The sequence below is a fragment of the Melanostigma gelatinosum genome (genome assembly GCF_949748355.1).
Source record: "Melanostigma gelatinosum genome assembly, chromosome: 8".
Classification (NCBI taxonomy): Eukaryota; Metazoa; Chordata; class Actinopteri; order Perciformes; family Zoarcidae; genus Melanostigma; species Melanostigma gelatinosum.
The window spans coordinates 25,276,185-25,293,707 of NC_136641.1; the positions used below are offsets into that span (position 1 = coordinate 25,276,185).

Sequence of the window (17,523 nt, forward strand, 5' to 3'; positions counted from 1 at the left end):
TATTCAATTTAAACTGTGAACGGACTTCTGGGACTAAAGTTAACGCCGTCGTTTCCATAGCAGCAACAGTAAACATGGTAGCCATGGGAGGGAGGCGGGGCTTTGTCGTGTTTATTTAATCTGAGGTTCATTAAGTAGACCGGAAATACATACAGGCCGACACATTCATTATATATTATCGTGATTTAAAAAAATAGTTTAATGCTAGACAGAGACATGTATTAATACTGTCTCTTTGCAATAGAAAATCCAATTTTCATTAAATAAAAAAGGAAAAGGGCAACATCACTCCCCCACAGATAACAGACATTTAATGTGTGAGAACTTGCACTCAACTTAAATTGGAGCATCTATTGTGACAAGGCCATAAAAAAACAACCCAAATTTAAAAGGTATACATCCAAACTGAATCATTTAGATTTAGGGTTTTGTTATTTATTTTTTAATCACAAAAATGGGGGGGAAACGTATATGGTTATAGGTGGTTTGTATTGTTCAGCAGCCCACCTAAGTGTAATTTAATTAAAATGTGAAATACACATGTTCTCTGTTGTCCTTTGAGGAGGTTCTAGTGTCGGTGGAGTTCCTCTGCGACCTCAGACGATCTACAGTTTGGTCTATTGCATGTTTGCACCAGTAGAGGTCGCTTTCGTTCTAGCGGCTAGCTGTGCTGTAGTTCTAGTTTTTAAACTCAATTGTTTTCTATCCGATATAAAACAAAACACTCACTGAATGTTCAAAACTTTTGCCCGACTAGTAAGAATAATATCAATCCATGTGAAGGATTTAAAAACACATTTTATGGCCATAATAAGCAATGTAAAATCATAGTTGTCAAAGACTACAATACCTTTGACTCACTGTGGGGGGCGGCATAGCGTACTTCCCGGGTAGTTTACCGGAAGTGTACGAGAGGAAGAAGAAGAAGAAGAAGACTAAGAAGAACAGACTCTCCTTCGCTAGCAAGCTAGCTGCTGCTGGGAAGTAGCGTCAACAATTTCAGGTATTGTGAATTTTACAATCATAATACTTGTTTACAACTGTATATACACGTAGATAGAAGACAACAAACCAGAATAGCACTCTTTCCCGATGTGTGTATTCGATATAAGTGCACCGAAAGCGGGACGTTGTCTTTGTTTTGATTCGTGTTGACGAAAGTCAGGCTTCAATGTTGTGTTTTTCACCGAAGGCCCGAACTGTTGTGACTTCTCTCAAACCGAGTAGCTAATTCCCAAAACCGTTGTTGCGTCATGTTACGTAGCTAAAAAATATTTTCTGTCTGCTCACACGATACCATTGTTTATTTACTCGTTTAAGGATATTATCACAATGAGTTATGCGGAGAAGCAGGACGAGATAACGAGGGAAGAGTGGATGGAAAAACTCAACAATGTCCATATACAGAGAGCTGATATGAACAGGCTCATTATGAACTACCTGGTCACAGGTGAAGTACCTATTTCTTTAAACATTATTAGTCAAAGTTTGCTCTCTGTTTGTTTGCTTGAATGTGGAAATGTGTTCTGTTTAACAGAGGGCTTCAAGGAGGCCGCGGAGAAGTTCAGGATGGAGTCTGGAATAGAGCCCAGTGTCGACTTGGACTCCCTAGATGAACGGATTAAGATCAGAGAGATGATCCTGAAGGGACAGATCCAGGACGCCATTGCACTGATCAACAGTCTGCACCCAGAACTGCTGGATACTAACCGTTACCTCTACTTCCACCTACAGGTAACATACAACACACTGCCTCCCAAGTTTGCAGAAGTCCAGGTTTTTGCACTTCTATCGATCTCATTTCTACTTCTGTTATTTTCACTCCCCTGTTGCGCCCTTTTGCGTTTGCAGCAGCAGCATCTGATCGAGCTGATACGTTTGAGGGAGACCGAAGCTGCCCTCGAATTTGCCCAGTTGCAGTTAGCGGAGCAGGGGGAGGAGAGCCGGGAATGTCTGACCGAGATGGAGAGGACACTGGCGCTGCTGGCTTTCGACAACCCAGAGGATTCGCCTTTTGGAGATCTGCTCAATATGATGCAGAGACAAAAGGTACGCTTGGAGCCTATCAGTAAAGCTCATCACTGTCGTGTCTTGCACTTGAGTTCTTATTGGAATCAGTTTAAACTGCTACCTGTAATTCATGATTATCCCACAACAAAGGTTTTCTGTGTCATCCGAACACAGTTCAATGTGCTGCAGAATGTTTCAGACAAATTCTGCATATTTCTGACCCAATTTTCACATGATTTATCTATGAATTACTAGATTTGTGTGTGTGTTTTGGGGTGGTCTCTGCATGTGATCCACTGAAGGTATACAAAGCGATCACACGTCTGTGTCTTTGTCCCTCAGGTGTGGAGTGAAGTGAATCAGTGCGTGCTAGACTATGAAAACAGAGAGTCAACACCCAAGCTGGCCAAGCTCCTGAAGCTACTGCTGTGGGCTCAAAATGAACTCGACCAAAAGAAAGTGAAGTATCCCAAAATGACAGACCTCAGCAAGGGAACCATCGAAGACCCAAAATAAGGACCCCCAGTGAAAACATACATCATTACAACAAATGGACACATTTCCTTTATCTATTTATACCCCGACAAACTGACTCATACAGAGTCCAACCTTTTCTTCTTTGTAAGGGTTGCTTTTTTGATACTTTAATAACTTAGAATGTGTAAACTGGATTGATGGCATTTTAAAATGACTTCTCACACTAAACATGCAGACCATTATTATAATTTACATATTTGTTTATGTAAAATTAGTATATTTCAGCTACACTAGTTTTTCTGTCTGTTGGCAGGGAAAGTTGTCGGCGTAGGAGGGTGTGAATAAAGCCTAAATTAGGCTGTCACTTTCTGTTTGCGACCAGTTTGATGTTCAGGAGAAATGGTTGGCTCGGTGTTCCTCAAACACACAAACTTTTACCTTACATCCAAACACACACACACATTTCAGCTGGTGGTTTTCAGCTGGTACTCTTATGTGACGGCATTAGCCAAAACAAGACACTTGAGATCTTTGAGTTCTTTGGAACTACTGTGACTTTGAAAGTTTGAGTTCAGCTTAAGAAACGTGCCGCATTATTGCATGAGACATTATAAAAAGATGCAAACATAGACTGGAACCAAGAGGAGAGAATGTTTCTAGCTATACATCACGGTAGCAGTTAACAAGTGGGACAAGGAAGGATTCCTGGAACGTTAACGCTTGGAGGCAGCCTCGGTTTCATACAGTTCTAAGATATCAGATATTAATGAGATGTGAATGAATAAATCTCTGTCCACAGACATGGAGACACTTCTACAGATAGATTATTAACGTGTATGGAATAAGTAGCTCTTTTGCTGAATTTGATGTGCTTTTTTTTTGGCTCAGATATTGTTTTGCAATAAAAGTGACATTTTAAACAGCGCAAGTCATCAAAAATGAAATGCTTTGAGTGTTTTTAATTCTGGAATTCTCATAAAAATTGGTGCATATACTCAAGTACTGCATAATTATGAAGTACATTTACTTGAGTGTCCATTTGATGGTATTTTATATTTCTACTTCACTTCCTTTGAGAGAGAAATATTGTACAATTAACTCCACTGTAATTTTCTGACACTTTACAGATGACAAAGATTCACAAACAGGTATCCATTTATAATATGTGATGCAGTAGATTAAACGAGTCAATGACCTAAGTGGTTAAACTAAGCTCAAAGTACAGAGAATCTTAACTTGTATAAATCAACGAATAACTTATGACATAGTATTCGAGGTAAAGCTACCCAGCAATGTGTGTATCATTCATATAAGCTCCACCTTTAAGGACAATATTGACTCTGTTTTGTGCAAAAATATGAGTATTTTTTCTGCCACTATTAAATATGTTACTTAAAATGAGTAATTATCCAGAAATGGGTAATTTTGCATAGTGAGTACTTTTACTTTTTGGATTTTAACTGCAGGACTTTAGTACATATTTCAACTTTTTTACTGAAATATCTGAGTACTTCTTACGCAACTGTGTATTAAATGCATTCCTTATAATGGAGTATGTATCCTTGTGGTGCTGCTTTAACTTAATCAAGGATGTGAGAACCGCGCAGCGGTACATCCTGGTGCTCAAACGGTGCTCCCGTAGACCACACTGTGTTACATGTTTCTATTTGCACCGTCATATGGAGCCGGTGACCGGAGCCAGGCGTCTTCCTCCGGGTTGTTTTGGGGGATGACACTGAGTCGGCAGACTAGACAGTTGAGACCGTTTAGAAGATCATTCACCCTACCGATCACCAGGAGAACTGCGGAGTGAAGAGGCTGGAGAGAGAAAACTGACACGTGGATTACTCCTCGAGAATAAAAAACACACTCCCTCCTCCAGAAGCTCAGTTCCGTGATCATCGCCTGACAGTCCAGTCGTGCTGGTTATGGATCAGAGTTTCTTGTTAAGATATGGTTAGCATTCCGCAAACACTCGTGTGAGGTCCGAACGTTTACTTTTACTGACTTGATCGAACCCGGAAAGAGATCGAAAGTAAATCAGCGAAGCGGTTGAAAGGGAGGAGGAGGACTGCCGTTAACTCGCGTTGAATGGCAGTTATTCAAAAATATGGCAAGAAACATAGTCCAGATTTGGTGTGCCACAAGGAAAGCCACCCGGCCGACAAGGTGGGAGCTCCTGGGTGTCAGAAGAAGTGGACCGAACACAACAACTGGTCCAGGTAACGCGCTTCCAAACGTTCAGCTGCTTGTTCCTGGTTAACGGCGACGTTACAAACGAGCGATTCATGAACCGACATTCATAAAGATACTTTCAGCAACTCTTTGTCCCGTACCCCTTCATGTGCCGCATGGTAATATTGATTACTTGCCGTGTAAGGTTAAAGTACCTCATGTCGTGGTGGTAAAACATGACACGTATCACATTTAACGGGTCAGTTCAGATGAAGATGTGGAGCCACAACGTATCGATCGAGCGGCTGGTGAAGAAGGAAGTAGACTAAGCGCTGCTTCTTAATGGCAAACAAATGGTCGATCATAAAAATACCATTCACTTATTATATATGGGTTTGACACCATACTGCATGAATCCATAACTCTTAAACTTAACACTTAACACTGGAGATACACTTTTAGAAGTTGGGGTTCCAAACGGGCTTAAAGGGCAGAGGCTCTCACCTTTCTTCTAGGTTCTAGGTATACGGTTCTAGGCCTTTATGTTGGGTTCTAGGCCTTTATGTTGGGTTCTAGGCCTTTATGTTGGGTTCTGCCATGAGGACAAACTGAATAACCCTTCATGACTTTAGGTCGCAGCTTTATTTCTGAGAGTATAGAAGCCACTTTGACTCAATGTACTTGTTAGATAAGTGATCATGTGGTCTTTTGTCAAAAGGTTTGTCCCCCAAATGTCTGCTTCAGTACGTTCTGCCCCCCCCCCCCACAGGCCAGAGGCGAGGGTATGGACGGTGGTGCTGCTGCTCGGGACGTGCCTCCTCTACTGCGCCCGCGTGGCGATGCCCATCTGTGCCTTCAGCATGGCGGAGCAGTTCAACTGGACCAAGAAGGAGTCCGGCATGGTGCTGGGCAGCTTCTTCTGGGGCTACTGCTTCACCCAGGTGTTCGGGGGCTACGTCAGCGACCGGTGGGGAACAATAGGCCTGTTGTGACATGACTTTGGCCTCTGTAAAAACGGAGTCTACAGTACAGAGATGAATAAATGCTGACTGTGACGATGGACTTTAACAATTGCCACCTGTTTTAGCGTCCTGCTCATGGAGTATTATTTGCATGGCAGTGACGCTGTTTAGTCTGTTTGTTTGCTCAGACTGGAGAGATGACCCAGGTATATAAAGCTGGATGTTTTCCTTTGTGTTATGTTGTTAGCTCTTAAAATGCTCTCACTGACATCATAAACAGATAAGAGTTGCATTTGCTACAGAACCGTCACACCAAAGTGCCTCAAAATGTATCCGTTTAACTTTGCAGAGTTCTTTTCTCCAGCGTTTGCGCACAGTTGGGCCACCTCTCCCCTCCTCTAGCTCCGCTCTCTGACCAGGCGGACGTTGAAGCTGATACAGACTGTGTTCCTTTATACTCCGTGTGCTCAGGGTTGGAGGTGAGAAGGTCCTCCTGCTGGCTGCAGCAGCCTGGGGGTCGATGACCGCCTTCACCCCGATCCTGGCCCACTTCTGCTCCCAGCCGATCCTCTCCATGACGCTGGCCCGCTTCCTCATGGGCTTGTTCCAAGGTGAGATGGACGGACGGTGTGGACCGAGGTCTGGACCTGGCGTAATTATTCTACTTATTAAGTTTGTTTGCCTGTGTTAGGTTAAAGGCAGACAACATAAAAAAGAGATGCATGTTAAAGTCAGTGTCGTCTGAGTGATTGTTTTTCTCTAAAAGTACATTTTTAGGTACGTTTGTTTTATGCAGTGAAGCCTGAAATCCTGTTGCATTTTATCAACAGAAGAAAATAATGATGAATTAATTTATTGAGGAACCATATGCCGTTTATAGACCTCTGTGACTAGTATGAATTCCAACATGTTTAGTTTGTGGCACCTGTCCTTTGTTCGTCTGGGGCAGAACACTCCTTTGTGTCATGTGGTGGTGTGGTGGTTAGGGCGTGTCTTTACCTGGGCTTCGGCAGCGAGATCTCGTTCCAAAACAGAAGCACGTTTATCAGCGCCTGTCAAAAGTATTTGCTGTGTAATTCACACTGGCTCGCATTTGTGTGTTGCCTTTTTATTGCCTCGTTTATTCCTCTTTTGAATTTTTATCGACACGTCAAACAATTCTGTTTTTGTGTCCTGGTTTTAGGGGTTCATTACCCTTCCCTGGCGAGCCTGTGCTCTCAAAGGGTGGTGGAGGGCGAGAGAGGCTTCCTCATGAGCACCGTGGGCAGCGGCTCCTACCTGGGGTGAGTCATAAAGGGTTGGTAAAGAGGTATTACCTCAGTAAACATTGTAAACATGAGTTTATGTCTCAATCTCTAGTTTCAAGTCTTCTTCAATACAGCATGATGTTCATTTAGTACATTATGGTCCATTTAGAGTCACACAGACCATAAAGCAGGGGATGCTTTAGGGGCGGGACTATCTTAGTGATTGACAGGTCGGTTACACTGCCTTGTCTGGTTGTCTTCACTTGATATTTTTAATTGTAACATTTTTGGTCGCTTAAAAATGTCTTATCCAGCGCTCGTTTGTACTTAGCTCCGCCCTCTTGTGTCACTTTCGGTTGCAAAAAAACAAAACCCTCCAAAGGGTGATGTCACCTCTTATATACAGGCTGTGTATATGCAGATGGTTGCCTGAACATCCTGATATTTGTTTGCGTTTCCAAATTTCAGCTCGTCAAGTACTTCACGACGTTCCGACATCTCGGGACCAGGGTGTGTTTGTTTGACTTGTCATGTCTTGTGCTTTTTCTCTCCCAGCACTCTGGTGATCGGAGGGGCCGGCTCCCTCATGCTGGACCTGTACGGCTGGCAGAGTGTGTTCTATGTGTCCGGCCTGCTCTCCGTGCTGTGGGCCTACATCATGTGGAAATATCTGCTCAAAGGAGAAGGCAAGGGGAGCCCTTAAATGAATCCTGTCGCTGCTTATTTGTGTTGAAGGAGTCGGTGTCCCTCTTTGTCTCGCTCACATGCTTGTGTTCATGTGCGTCTTGCAGGGCCGATCATCACCCTGGAGTCCCTGGGGAGTGGGGGGTCCCAGTCCAAACTGTCCAAAAGGCACTGGTTAAGGCTCCTTAAGCAACCTGCAGTCTGGTGAGATAAAGATGAAGGAAGTGTTTGTGGGGGGGTTGCTTGTGCAAGCCTCTGTGTGTATGTGTGTAGAACTTATCTCGGCCTTGACGCATCATAACTTAGTCCGGATTTCTCTGTGATAGAACTTTCTGTAGACTAATTACAGCTTTTAGAATAGAAAGCCTCTGGATGCCTCTTTCATATTCATGCGCTCTGTATTCTTCATGCTTTCAACCACATGCTGCTTGCCTTTAGGGGAGACACTACAGGTGAATTGGGTAAAAACCAAAAATCACTTACTTAGAAAATACTGTCAACCGCCATAAAGAAATCTATTTTGGCCATGTGTTTTTGAATAAAATGTTGTATGAATCAGGTTATGAATGATATATGAACAAACCCCTCTGTGTTAACCTTCAGAATATAGAGAGGAATGAGGGAGTCTGAGAAACAGCCTTTAAAGCATGGGTCTCAAACGCAAGGCCCCCGGGCCAAATCCGGCCCGCCACGTCATTTTACGTGGCCCACGAACCCGCCATAAAAAAAATAAAAAAAGTTAAAAAAAAATTTAAAGTTAGACCTACATGTGTCTCCCCTGTAAGCTTCTGTCAAATCATGACACGTTGCTCAAAGACATGGGCGATTGCCTTCGTTAACACTGACCAACCTTTGGGACACCTACAGTATGTTTACATTCTATGCACTCATTGTGTCCGTTTCTCTCTCTTCCTTCAGCGCTGTGATCGTTACTCACCTTTGCACAGCGAGCACCTTCTTCACTCTTCTGTCATGGCTGCCCACATTCTTTAAAGACACGTTCCCCGATGCCAAGGTAAGCAGGCTACCTGTTTGACCCCGCGGTAAAATGAATGACTCGGGGAAAACAACCACGAGGGATCAAATCAAGAAAGACTGAGCACGGCAGTGCTTTGAGCTAAACGCTAACGCCTGCATGCCGACATGCTCACAACAGCTAGCAGCTAACAGTTATAACGTTAAGTGAAACCGCCAGAGTCTTACAAAGTACCGTGATATGCATTTTTGGTCATACCGCCCAGCCCTACCGTTAACCATCTTAGCTTAGCCTGTTTGCATGCTAACGGCTATGCTAAGACTTCCGTAATTATTGTAATTTAAACAGAGATCTTTTCCGAAAAAACGAATTAAGTATTTCTCAATCTTTTCCTAAATCTAACTGCGGTTGTTTCCTGTGAAGACTGAAGTTTATTTTGAAAAGACTGTATCCACGTAACGAGCACATAGTGACTCTTTCAAACACATGAAACAATGAGCGCTCTCGTGGGGCATCGTAGGAACCATTCTACGAGGATACGTAGCATATATGTACTGTATACAATTGCACGACAAGAGGATTCCACTGAACGTTTCCTGCCGTTTCTGGTTAAAGTTCATTCACGCCTCACAAACGGTTGTCTTCCAGGGTTGGGTGTTCAATGTCATTCCCTGGTTGGTGGCCATTCCCTCGTCCCTGTTCAGTGGCTACCTCTCTGACCACCTCATCAGTCAAGGTAGATCAACTGAAGAGAAGATCTTAGTTCTTATTGACAAAGCAGCTCAATAATTGAGTGTCCTAATTGCTCTCGTTATCCCCACAGGCTACGACACAGCCTCAGTGAGGAAGTTGATGCAGGTACAATATGTGACCGATGGCTTATTATTCCGTTATCTCTTTATTCTATGAGAGACTTTGATTGACATGTTTTGTTTCTTGTGTTCATTCCCTCTGTTAGTTTTTCTCCATGGGCGTGTCCAGTGTGTTTACCCTCCTTCTGTGTGGTAACAACACCTTCCCCTGGGCTGTAGCATTTGTGTCCGCCACCATGGGCTTCACCACCTTCAGCCACAGGTACTGGCCCCGAGAAATGACCCGCCGCTCCGACCTCTCGCTCCCTGAAGCCAGCACATTGTGATGCCTCCACGCCGGAGATTAGCGACTTTTCTGATGAAAGTTACATTACTGTTGACTCCAATACATCTAATATGTCTCCAACTGTCGGTCAGAACAAATGTAGATTTTATTTTGACATCTGTTTGCTCTCCCTCCAGATCCACAGTAACGCTACTTTATTAATGAGTTCACTCCCTAAAGAAAGAAAATGTGTTTTCACTCATATTCCAGCATTGAAATACAATATATGCAACAAGCAATATAGATACAGTCGATGTTTTGTGGCTGAGATTAGTCAGTTTAGCACCTCATATGGCTCATGGCATGTGTTTCTTTTACAGCGGTGTGTCTGTAAATGTTCAGGATCTTGCTCCTTCCTGTGCTGGAGCTTTATTTGGTAAGTTTAAAAAAAATAATTGAAAAACCACCATTTTTGTTTTATTTAAGATGATCAAAGCACAGGAGAAATTTTAATTAAATCTTGAATTTTGCATGTGTGCGTCTGCATCTCTTTCACAGGTGTCATGAATACATTTGGTGCGTTCTTAGGTGAGTTTCTGGCAGAGACACTGGGAACAAAATATCTGTGATGAATCTTTCACCAGCAGTTGCTGAATTACACCAATCTACCGAGTGAAATGATTCATCCGCTTCACACAAAATTAAAACTTTGAGCCGATGTGTCGCCTGTCAGTCAGTCATGCTGCCTCCTATGTGCACATGCATATTTCATCAAGGGAGCGTAATGGAGTTAGTGTCAGATGAATAATACAGGGAGCAGAGGACAGTTCACGGTCCTGTGAGGGATGTGGAACGGGCCGTGACATTCTCTCTGCGGGACAATCACATGGAAGATTTGTGTGCTTTGTTTAAATATTTGTGGTAATTTGCTATTAATGGTGATGGTGTGCTTCCTGTGCAGGGGTCCTACTGGTGTATTTGTCGGGTTATCTCATCGAGACCACCGGCTCCTGGACGTCTGTGTTTACCCTCATCACCACAGTCAACCTGCTGGGCCTCTGCACCTTCCTGGCCTTCGCCGAGGCCCGCCGGCTCGACATCGACCCGAGCAAGGTCCGCCACCACAACATCCACATCTAGATCCAGAGGGACCAGCGTGCTTGTCCCCCCTCCAAGGGAGATACGACTCTTTGGCAACCAGCAGCTTGGGCATTGTCCGAAAACTACTGTGATCGGCTCTGTGTCTGGTTGATGAAGTACGCAAGAGTTACTGAAAAGCACACCACAGAGCTTGCTCACTATTACTGGCAAATTGTTGTGGAGCTAGAGCTTCAAATCCCAGAAGAAAAAAAAACAGCTGTGATCAAGGCTGGAATGGGAAAGTAATCCTGAACTTCTCCGCGGCCTCCTTGAACACATTTCCACATTCAAGCAAACTCCGGTTCCCCCTTTCAGGAAAAACACAGTTAGCTCTGCCAGCACGGTTTTGCCGTTGTTCCCGCTGCTGTCGGCACCATTAGCTGTGAGCCGTCGCCATGTTGAGAGCCGTCGAGAGGCAACAGAAAAATGCTCCCGATCTCGCATTCAGCACCTTTAAACCGTTGCTGTTTTACGCTTGTCATTTGTTACAGAATGTGTTACTGAGCAGGAGGGTAGTCATGGAAATCGTCGAGAGTGACTGATGTGGAGCGCTCTGACAGTTGTGACTTATCGGGGTGTGTGTGTGTGTGTGTGTGTGTGTGTGTGTGTGTGTGTGTGTGTGTTCTTACCCTGCGGGGGTGGTGGGGGTGACGCAGGGAAGAGTCCAGCCTCCCGCACCTGAAGTCTTTTCTTGGTACGCCCCACTCTCACCCATCACTGTCTGAGTGACACCTCATTACCCAGCCGCTAATTACTTGGCAGGCGCTCTAATGACCTTTACCGTTTCCTGGTATCCTCCTCATCTCCATGGCGACACGCTCATCTTGTCGGTACAGTCAGAGGGGTCACGGCGACGCGGCGTTGATGGAGTGCGTTCTCCCCGTTTGTTGCTTTAAAGAATATGTTTTGCGTTTGAAGACCAAAGGTAATGAATCATTTTCTTTCTTTATTTCTATGTGATTGCATGTAATAGAAATACCTCACTTAATTATTTGGGAGTACTTTGGAGTACCGGTATATTTATTTGATTTAAAGTCATTTTGTTACATTTTTTTTTTAGTGAATATTTTACGTTAAAATGAATAAATATATATATTAGGTGAGATGACATAAAATCGTAATAAGTTATTAACAGTGTAATGCAGTATGAATAACCCCAATAGACCTTTCAGCGGGTCTAGTTTCCTCGCTTCTTTTCTGACCTCCACTTTGAGGGAAACGGTCCACATCATCACTTTGGTGAAAACTAGATCTTCGACTTGTTGTCATCGCACTTAACTTCGTTGTATAGGCAGGAGGGGACAGCTATATTTGGGATGGAGAGGTGAGGCCCCTCCCCTTCCCCTTAATTTGGGGGAGGGAAATGGAGAGAGTCAAATAGTTTTTTTTTATCCTATTTAAATTTGTGCCATTAATTACACATGTGATGTTGGCCAATTTAACAGATAATTTTGCACGTCAAGAAAGTGGCAGTGTGTCGTAGGTTTGTTGTAGTACCATCTCGTTTTGAGTTAAACCGCCCAATGAACCACATCGCTGTTCGACACCAACATGGCTGTTACGTTGGCTTGCTAGTGAGCTAGCTAACTTAGCGATGTTCCACCCACAAATGTAACGTTATGGTACCTGATGTGTTTTTATCTGACGATTCTTTTTTCTTTTTTTATCAGCCTGGAAGTGAAATAACGAGTGAGTTGCACTCAAAAAAACGATTCAAGCCCTTCTTAAAGGTGACACATTTAAATCGTGTTTGATTAATTTAAATATATCAAGTTAAAAAATGAACACATTTATATTTAATGGGTCTAACATAAAATGCATGAATACTTTCATTTATTAGATTTATTTAGGTTAGATGGTGTGTATCAACTCAAAATAAATGTGTTTAGTTGGGGGACTACCCCTTGCGCATGTACCAGATCACGTGCTCTCAGTCGTCTTTCCCCCCTTTCCAACTGCAGCAAGATTCAAACCGACCGTCCATTCTTTGGTAAGTAACTTTACATATTTTGTTGTAGTAGTTTAGAATGTACCTCGCTGTCAATCAAGGCTTCCATTCTGTAATAATGACGTGTGGAACAGACGTGATAACTTAGCCACAGGACTGTTCCGTTTTTAATAAGATCGAAGGCAACACAGGCTAGCTGGCAGGCTAGCTAGCAAGCTATGTAGCCAACGTGGTTAGCATTATAGAGCAGACCAGAGATCAGGGTACTGTCATTAATACGGCTTGGACGCAGTGCCGAAGGCTTCCTTATGAACTGTATGCACTAAAAAACAGTAGGAGAGCAGTTAAACGAGCAGACTACGGTCTCCCCCTCTCCAGCGCCATAATGTCGGCAGGCAGATCAGGCCGCAGAAGGCCACTCTCGCTAGTAGTGGGCGTTCAGTTGTAGTGGGTTTAGCCACGTTTTCTTCACTGAAAAATGTTTAATATGAATAAATCATGAGCTCATAAAACCGCTGAATTCCTCTCACTCGGTGTTTTATCGCAGCAGCCATAGAAATAGAACGAGCGTAGAACGGACATTCCCATTCAAACCGATGTAACGGGATCAGAGCAGCGGCAGTTTGTACGTGTACCGTCGTCATTGTGAAGAACTGATCGATGTAGCGGGCTAACTTTTCTGTTATACTACGGTCAATGCTCAGTGTTGAGCACTATTTTCTTTTGAACGAGTAAAACGACCAAGACAAACATCGATGTCCGTTCTACTCATTGTATTTCTATGACCTTACACTGTGTGAACGCAGGCAGGAGTGCAAATGTGTTTTCAAGGCAAACAGTTTGATATTTTATTAAAATGACTGTCTTAATCTTATTTAACACGCTTGCATGATTTGATTTCTGTTGTATGTAGCTTTAGTGTTGCTGTAAAAGGTGAATTGCTCGTCCATTCTAAATGGTAACATTATATCTGTGAGTGCTCCAAAGCACTTTTGACTTGACTTTGTTTTATGTTAACTTTGGATTATTCCACCCTTTCCCTCCACTAATATATTTATCTCATCTTTTGCAGTTTGATCAGCATTACCAAGCTTCTTGAGGCAACCTCCTAATGATAGCACGTAATAGGTTATATGCTCGATGCAAGCTGATCTCTCATTGTTATTTGTTCAGTTTGATATGTAGTAATTATCTTTATTCTCTTTAGGACTCTGCATGTGGCAGTGTAAAGAATGCAGTTTGGAACTAGCTAGCAGGTATTTCTTGTTGCATGGGCATTGTAGGGGCAGTTATCGCTATACATGTCCATACATTGCCCATGTACATTTAATACATGGAGTAAGCTTCTCAATCACACATGCTGAACTGCACATTCAACCAGAGATTGTGGAGCAGAGGCCCCTTCCCTGTTCCAGCAAAGTTAAGTAAGTAAACGTGTGTTTCTATCTGTTTACCATTTTGATGATTAATGGCTTCACAATCGCAATTTGAATCTAATAATCCCACATAATGTGATAGTAATTATAATAAACAAGTAACAAACAGCTGTATTTTGTTTGTTATTCAGGTCAATGCAGAGTTCCTGCTGATGACCACCAAGCCATTTCAATCAAAGTTCATGTCACAGCTGGACCTCTTCTCAGACTCCCTGATACAGGGCTTAAAGAGCAAAGGAGGTGTGAAGGAGAAAAGGTCAAGGATGTCCTGACCATCAATGATTTGGTTAGTACATATGTATACAATATTAGTTTCACTGTATTGGGGTGGTTATTGTAATATTTTCTTGTCCATATCTGCTTTTTTAAAAACATTTGATGAATAGTAAATATCCTGCTTTTATTCTGCTTTCATCCAGAACTTTTAGTGTGATGACATCAACACCAAAAGGGAAGGGCATCTGAGAAGCCTGTCATCTACCTCAATGAAGATCCAGACTCTTTATCAATTTGGTAAGTTTATCGCAATATGTTTCCCATGTAGCGTCAAAGTGTTACCCACATATATATATATGTATATACATATATGTTTGTGGATTAACTTAACACAAGTTTTCTGTGTTTGTGTTGTTATCAGGCTTCCGCCGCTGAGGATGCAGTGAGGGACATCGCATTCGCTGTCATAAGGATTTACATGATCCAAAGAGATGGGGAGCCAGAGGACGTGGGACTTGATCAACTGCATTAAAGTCCTGAACAACGTAGATGGTGTCATCATGGCGTTCATCATGCTTTGGGCTAATTTGTGCCCTTAATCTAAGCTTTCCAGACAACTTCAAGTACATCTTTGAGCTTCTCCAGAAGGTCATAATGAATTTGGATGGGCACAAGCTGAATTCTAAGATACAGGAGCTGAAAATCAAGATGTTTGCACAAGAGGTGAACACCAAGTGACAAAGCCAAAGAACCTTGTCAGATCTTTTGGATGTTTTCTACTTTCATCTTCCGCCCAGTCAACGACAATCCATGACCTCATGGATGTTTTCCTGGTTCTGACATTTTGAAAAAATTGACTAAGCTGCACAGAGGCAAGCCAGAGACTGTAAATTACGGAACTTTTACATGTCACTGCAAGCTTGGTTAAGTGTTTACGCACAGAAAGTTTTGCCCAATTCACCTCCACATCCCAACTCGAGTGTGATTACTCTCCAACGTCAACTTGCACGTCCATTTTCCTCGTCTGATTGAATGACTCTCTACTCGAGTTGAAATGGACCCTAACACGGTTCAATACGCTGTAACTTCCATTGACTATGAGTATCCTTGTTTAGTTTGTGGATGTTTTGTGATTTTACTGTTGTAGCCCAAAAGTGGTCCAAGTTGCCTGTTTCTGCACATGATAACACATCATCGGCTATTCTTCAGTGTAAAGGAGTCCTTTTGTACTACCATCTGTACTGGTAGGAAAGAAAACAGCTGTATTGCTCTTGACAAACCAAAGTAGTGGGAATTTAGCACTTGCAATAGTGGTTATACATATCGATTGCAGGAAGTTTTGTGCTTTTTGGAAATGATAGTTTCTGGTGAATGACTACACTGCAGTGCAATGATATTCCCTGTTTGGAGAGCAGTGCATAGCCTCCACCCTCATGGCGTCTTTGTTTGTGGCACCAAGGGATTTGGGATAGCTTGGTATTTATTTTTCACCAGTTGTGGAGCTGTTACAAGACTACTGTTTTAATATTTAACGATGAAAGATGCACTGTATAGATCCTTTTGGAATTTTTTTGCTATCCTTTTCTGATCAGTGTTTTTGTAAAAAATGAAATGCAGGCTCTAGAATCATGGCTGGTCAGATTTGTACCATATTGACTGTATTTAAGCATTTTCAATAAAAAACACTTGAACTAGGTTTTGTCTCGTGTCTTAATTGGGGGTCATGAATGGTATTTTTTTATTTAGGTTGTATTTGATAAAATTGAGTCGGACTAACTCAAAATAAACAAACAATATTACTCATCTAAACCACGTTTAGACGACTTAAACAAACAATGTTACAATCGTCTAAACCACGTTTAGAGTACTTAAACAAACAATATTACTCATCTAAACCACGTTTAGAGTACTTAAACAAACAATATTACTCATCTAAACCACATTTAGAGTACTTAAACAAACAATATTACTCATCTAAACCACGTTTAGACGACTTAAACAAACAATGTTACAATCGTCTAAACCACGTTTAGACTACTTAAACAAACAATATTACTCATCTAAACCACGTTTAGACTACTTAAACAAACAATGTTACAATCATCTGTTTCGCTGCAGCTTCTTGCCTTCCAGCTTCTGCTTCATTAACTTGGTTTGAGGTGTGCTGAAATGGAGTAGTGTTTCTCCATTAAGTTGAGCACGGTAGTGGGAGCCCTCCACCCCAGCAGGGGCACTGCCCACCCCAGCAGGGGCACAGCGTTTTCCTGCAAGTGCTCCCTTTTTAGAAACAGATGGAAAGCGGCTCGGCAGATCAACCTTGCTGTTCTCTACACGAGTTAGCTGCACCTTGTTGCCTTCCAGCTTCTGCTTCATTAACTTGGTTTGAGGTGTGCTGAAATGGAGTAGTTCTCCATTAAGTTGAGCAGGGTAGTTGGAGCCCTCCACCCCATCAGGGACAATGCCCACCCCATCAGGGACAATGTCCACCCCAGCAGGGACACAGCGTTTTCCTGCAAGTGCTCCCTTTTTAGAGACAGATGGAAAGCAGCTCGGCAGGAGATCAACCTTGCTGTTCTCTACATGAGTTAGCTGCATATTGTTGCATTCCAGCATCTGCTTCGTGTACTTTGTTTGAGGTGTGCTGAAATGGAGTAGTTTTTCTCCATGAAGAGCAATGTAGTGGGACCTCTCCATCCTATCAGGGACAATGCCCACCCCAGCAGGGACACAGCGGGTTCGGTGTTGTTTGTTGTGCTTCCTGACGTTTTGCAATACCTCATGTGACATGTGGATGCAGTTAATAGGACGACTGCTGTTTCCTGCAGGGGTGCCGAGCATCTTTTTGTCAAGACGTTCCACCTGGCGGAGCCCTCGGCCAGTTATGGAGAGTTTGGGGAGCTGTGCGTATTCTGTAAAGTGAGACATATCTGAATGAATTGTTAGATTCGTTGGATCTGTGACTTAGTTGGATCTGTGACTTGTTGAATCTGTGACTTGTTGAATCTGTGACTTGATCTGTCTGTACACAATACTTTATACTATGTGTTTTGGAATGTCAAAACATCACGGAATTCTTTCTGACATCACAGAATTCTTTCTGACATCACTGCCTTTGCAGTACACTGTGTTTTGGAATGTCAAAACATCACGGAATTCTTTCTGATATCACTGCCTT

At 42.8% G+C, this 17,523-nt stretch overlaps 2 protein-coding genes across 5 annotated transcripts; both read left to right on the forward strand.

Moving 5' to 3' along the window:
- Positions 1-915: 915 nt before the first annotated feature.
- Positions 916-3,420, forward strand: LOC306780856 (glucose-induced degradation protein 8-B homolog). Its single transcript, XM_079273359.1, has 5 exons — positions 916-1,003; positions 1,321-1,450; positions 1,538-1,734; positions 1,852-2,049; positions 2,353-3,420. The coding sequence occupies exons 2-5, from the start codon at positions 1,333-1,335 to the stop codon at positions 2,524-2,526; spliced, it is 687 nt and encodes a 228-aa protein (XP_079129485.1). The 5' UTR covers positions 916-1,003; positions 1,321-1,332; the 3' UTR covers positions 2,527-3,420.
- Positions 3,421-4,409: 989 nt separating this feature from the next.
- LOC306780956 (voltage-gated purine nucleotide uniporter SLC17A9-like) lies at positions 4,410-16,044 on the forward strand. Of its 4 annotated transcripts, XM_079273518.1 has the most exons (18): positions 4,410-4,709; positions 5,432-5,629; positions 6,096-6,235; positions 6,808-6,907; positions 7,427-7,557; positions 7,663-7,759; positions 8,474-8,570; positions 9,180-9,267; positions 9,355-9,389; positions 9,490-9,605; positions 9,989-10,044; positions 10,167-10,196; positions 10,570-12,738; positions 13,769-13,824; positions 13,904-14,120; positions 14,264-14,418; positions 14,552-14,645; positions 14,770-16,044. In XM_079273518.1, exons 1-13 carry the CDS (start codon positions 4,579-4,581, stop codon positions 10,746-10,748), a joined length of 1,398 nt encoding a protein of 465 aa, XP_079129644.1. In that variant the 5' UTR covers positions 4,410-4,578; the 3' UTR covers positions 10,749-12,738; positions 13,769-13,824; positions 13,904-14,120; positions 14,264-14,418; positions 14,552-14,645; positions 14,770-16,044. The 4 variants fall into 4 exon arrangements, with proteins under 4 accessions (XP_079129644.1, XP_079129642.1, XP_079129643.1 ...); XM_079273516.1 differs by having other exon boundaries at positions 10,570-13,824; XM_079273517.1 differs by having other exon boundaries at positions 13,769-14,120.
- The last annotated feature ends 1,479 nt before the right edge of the window (positions 16,045-17,523 follow it).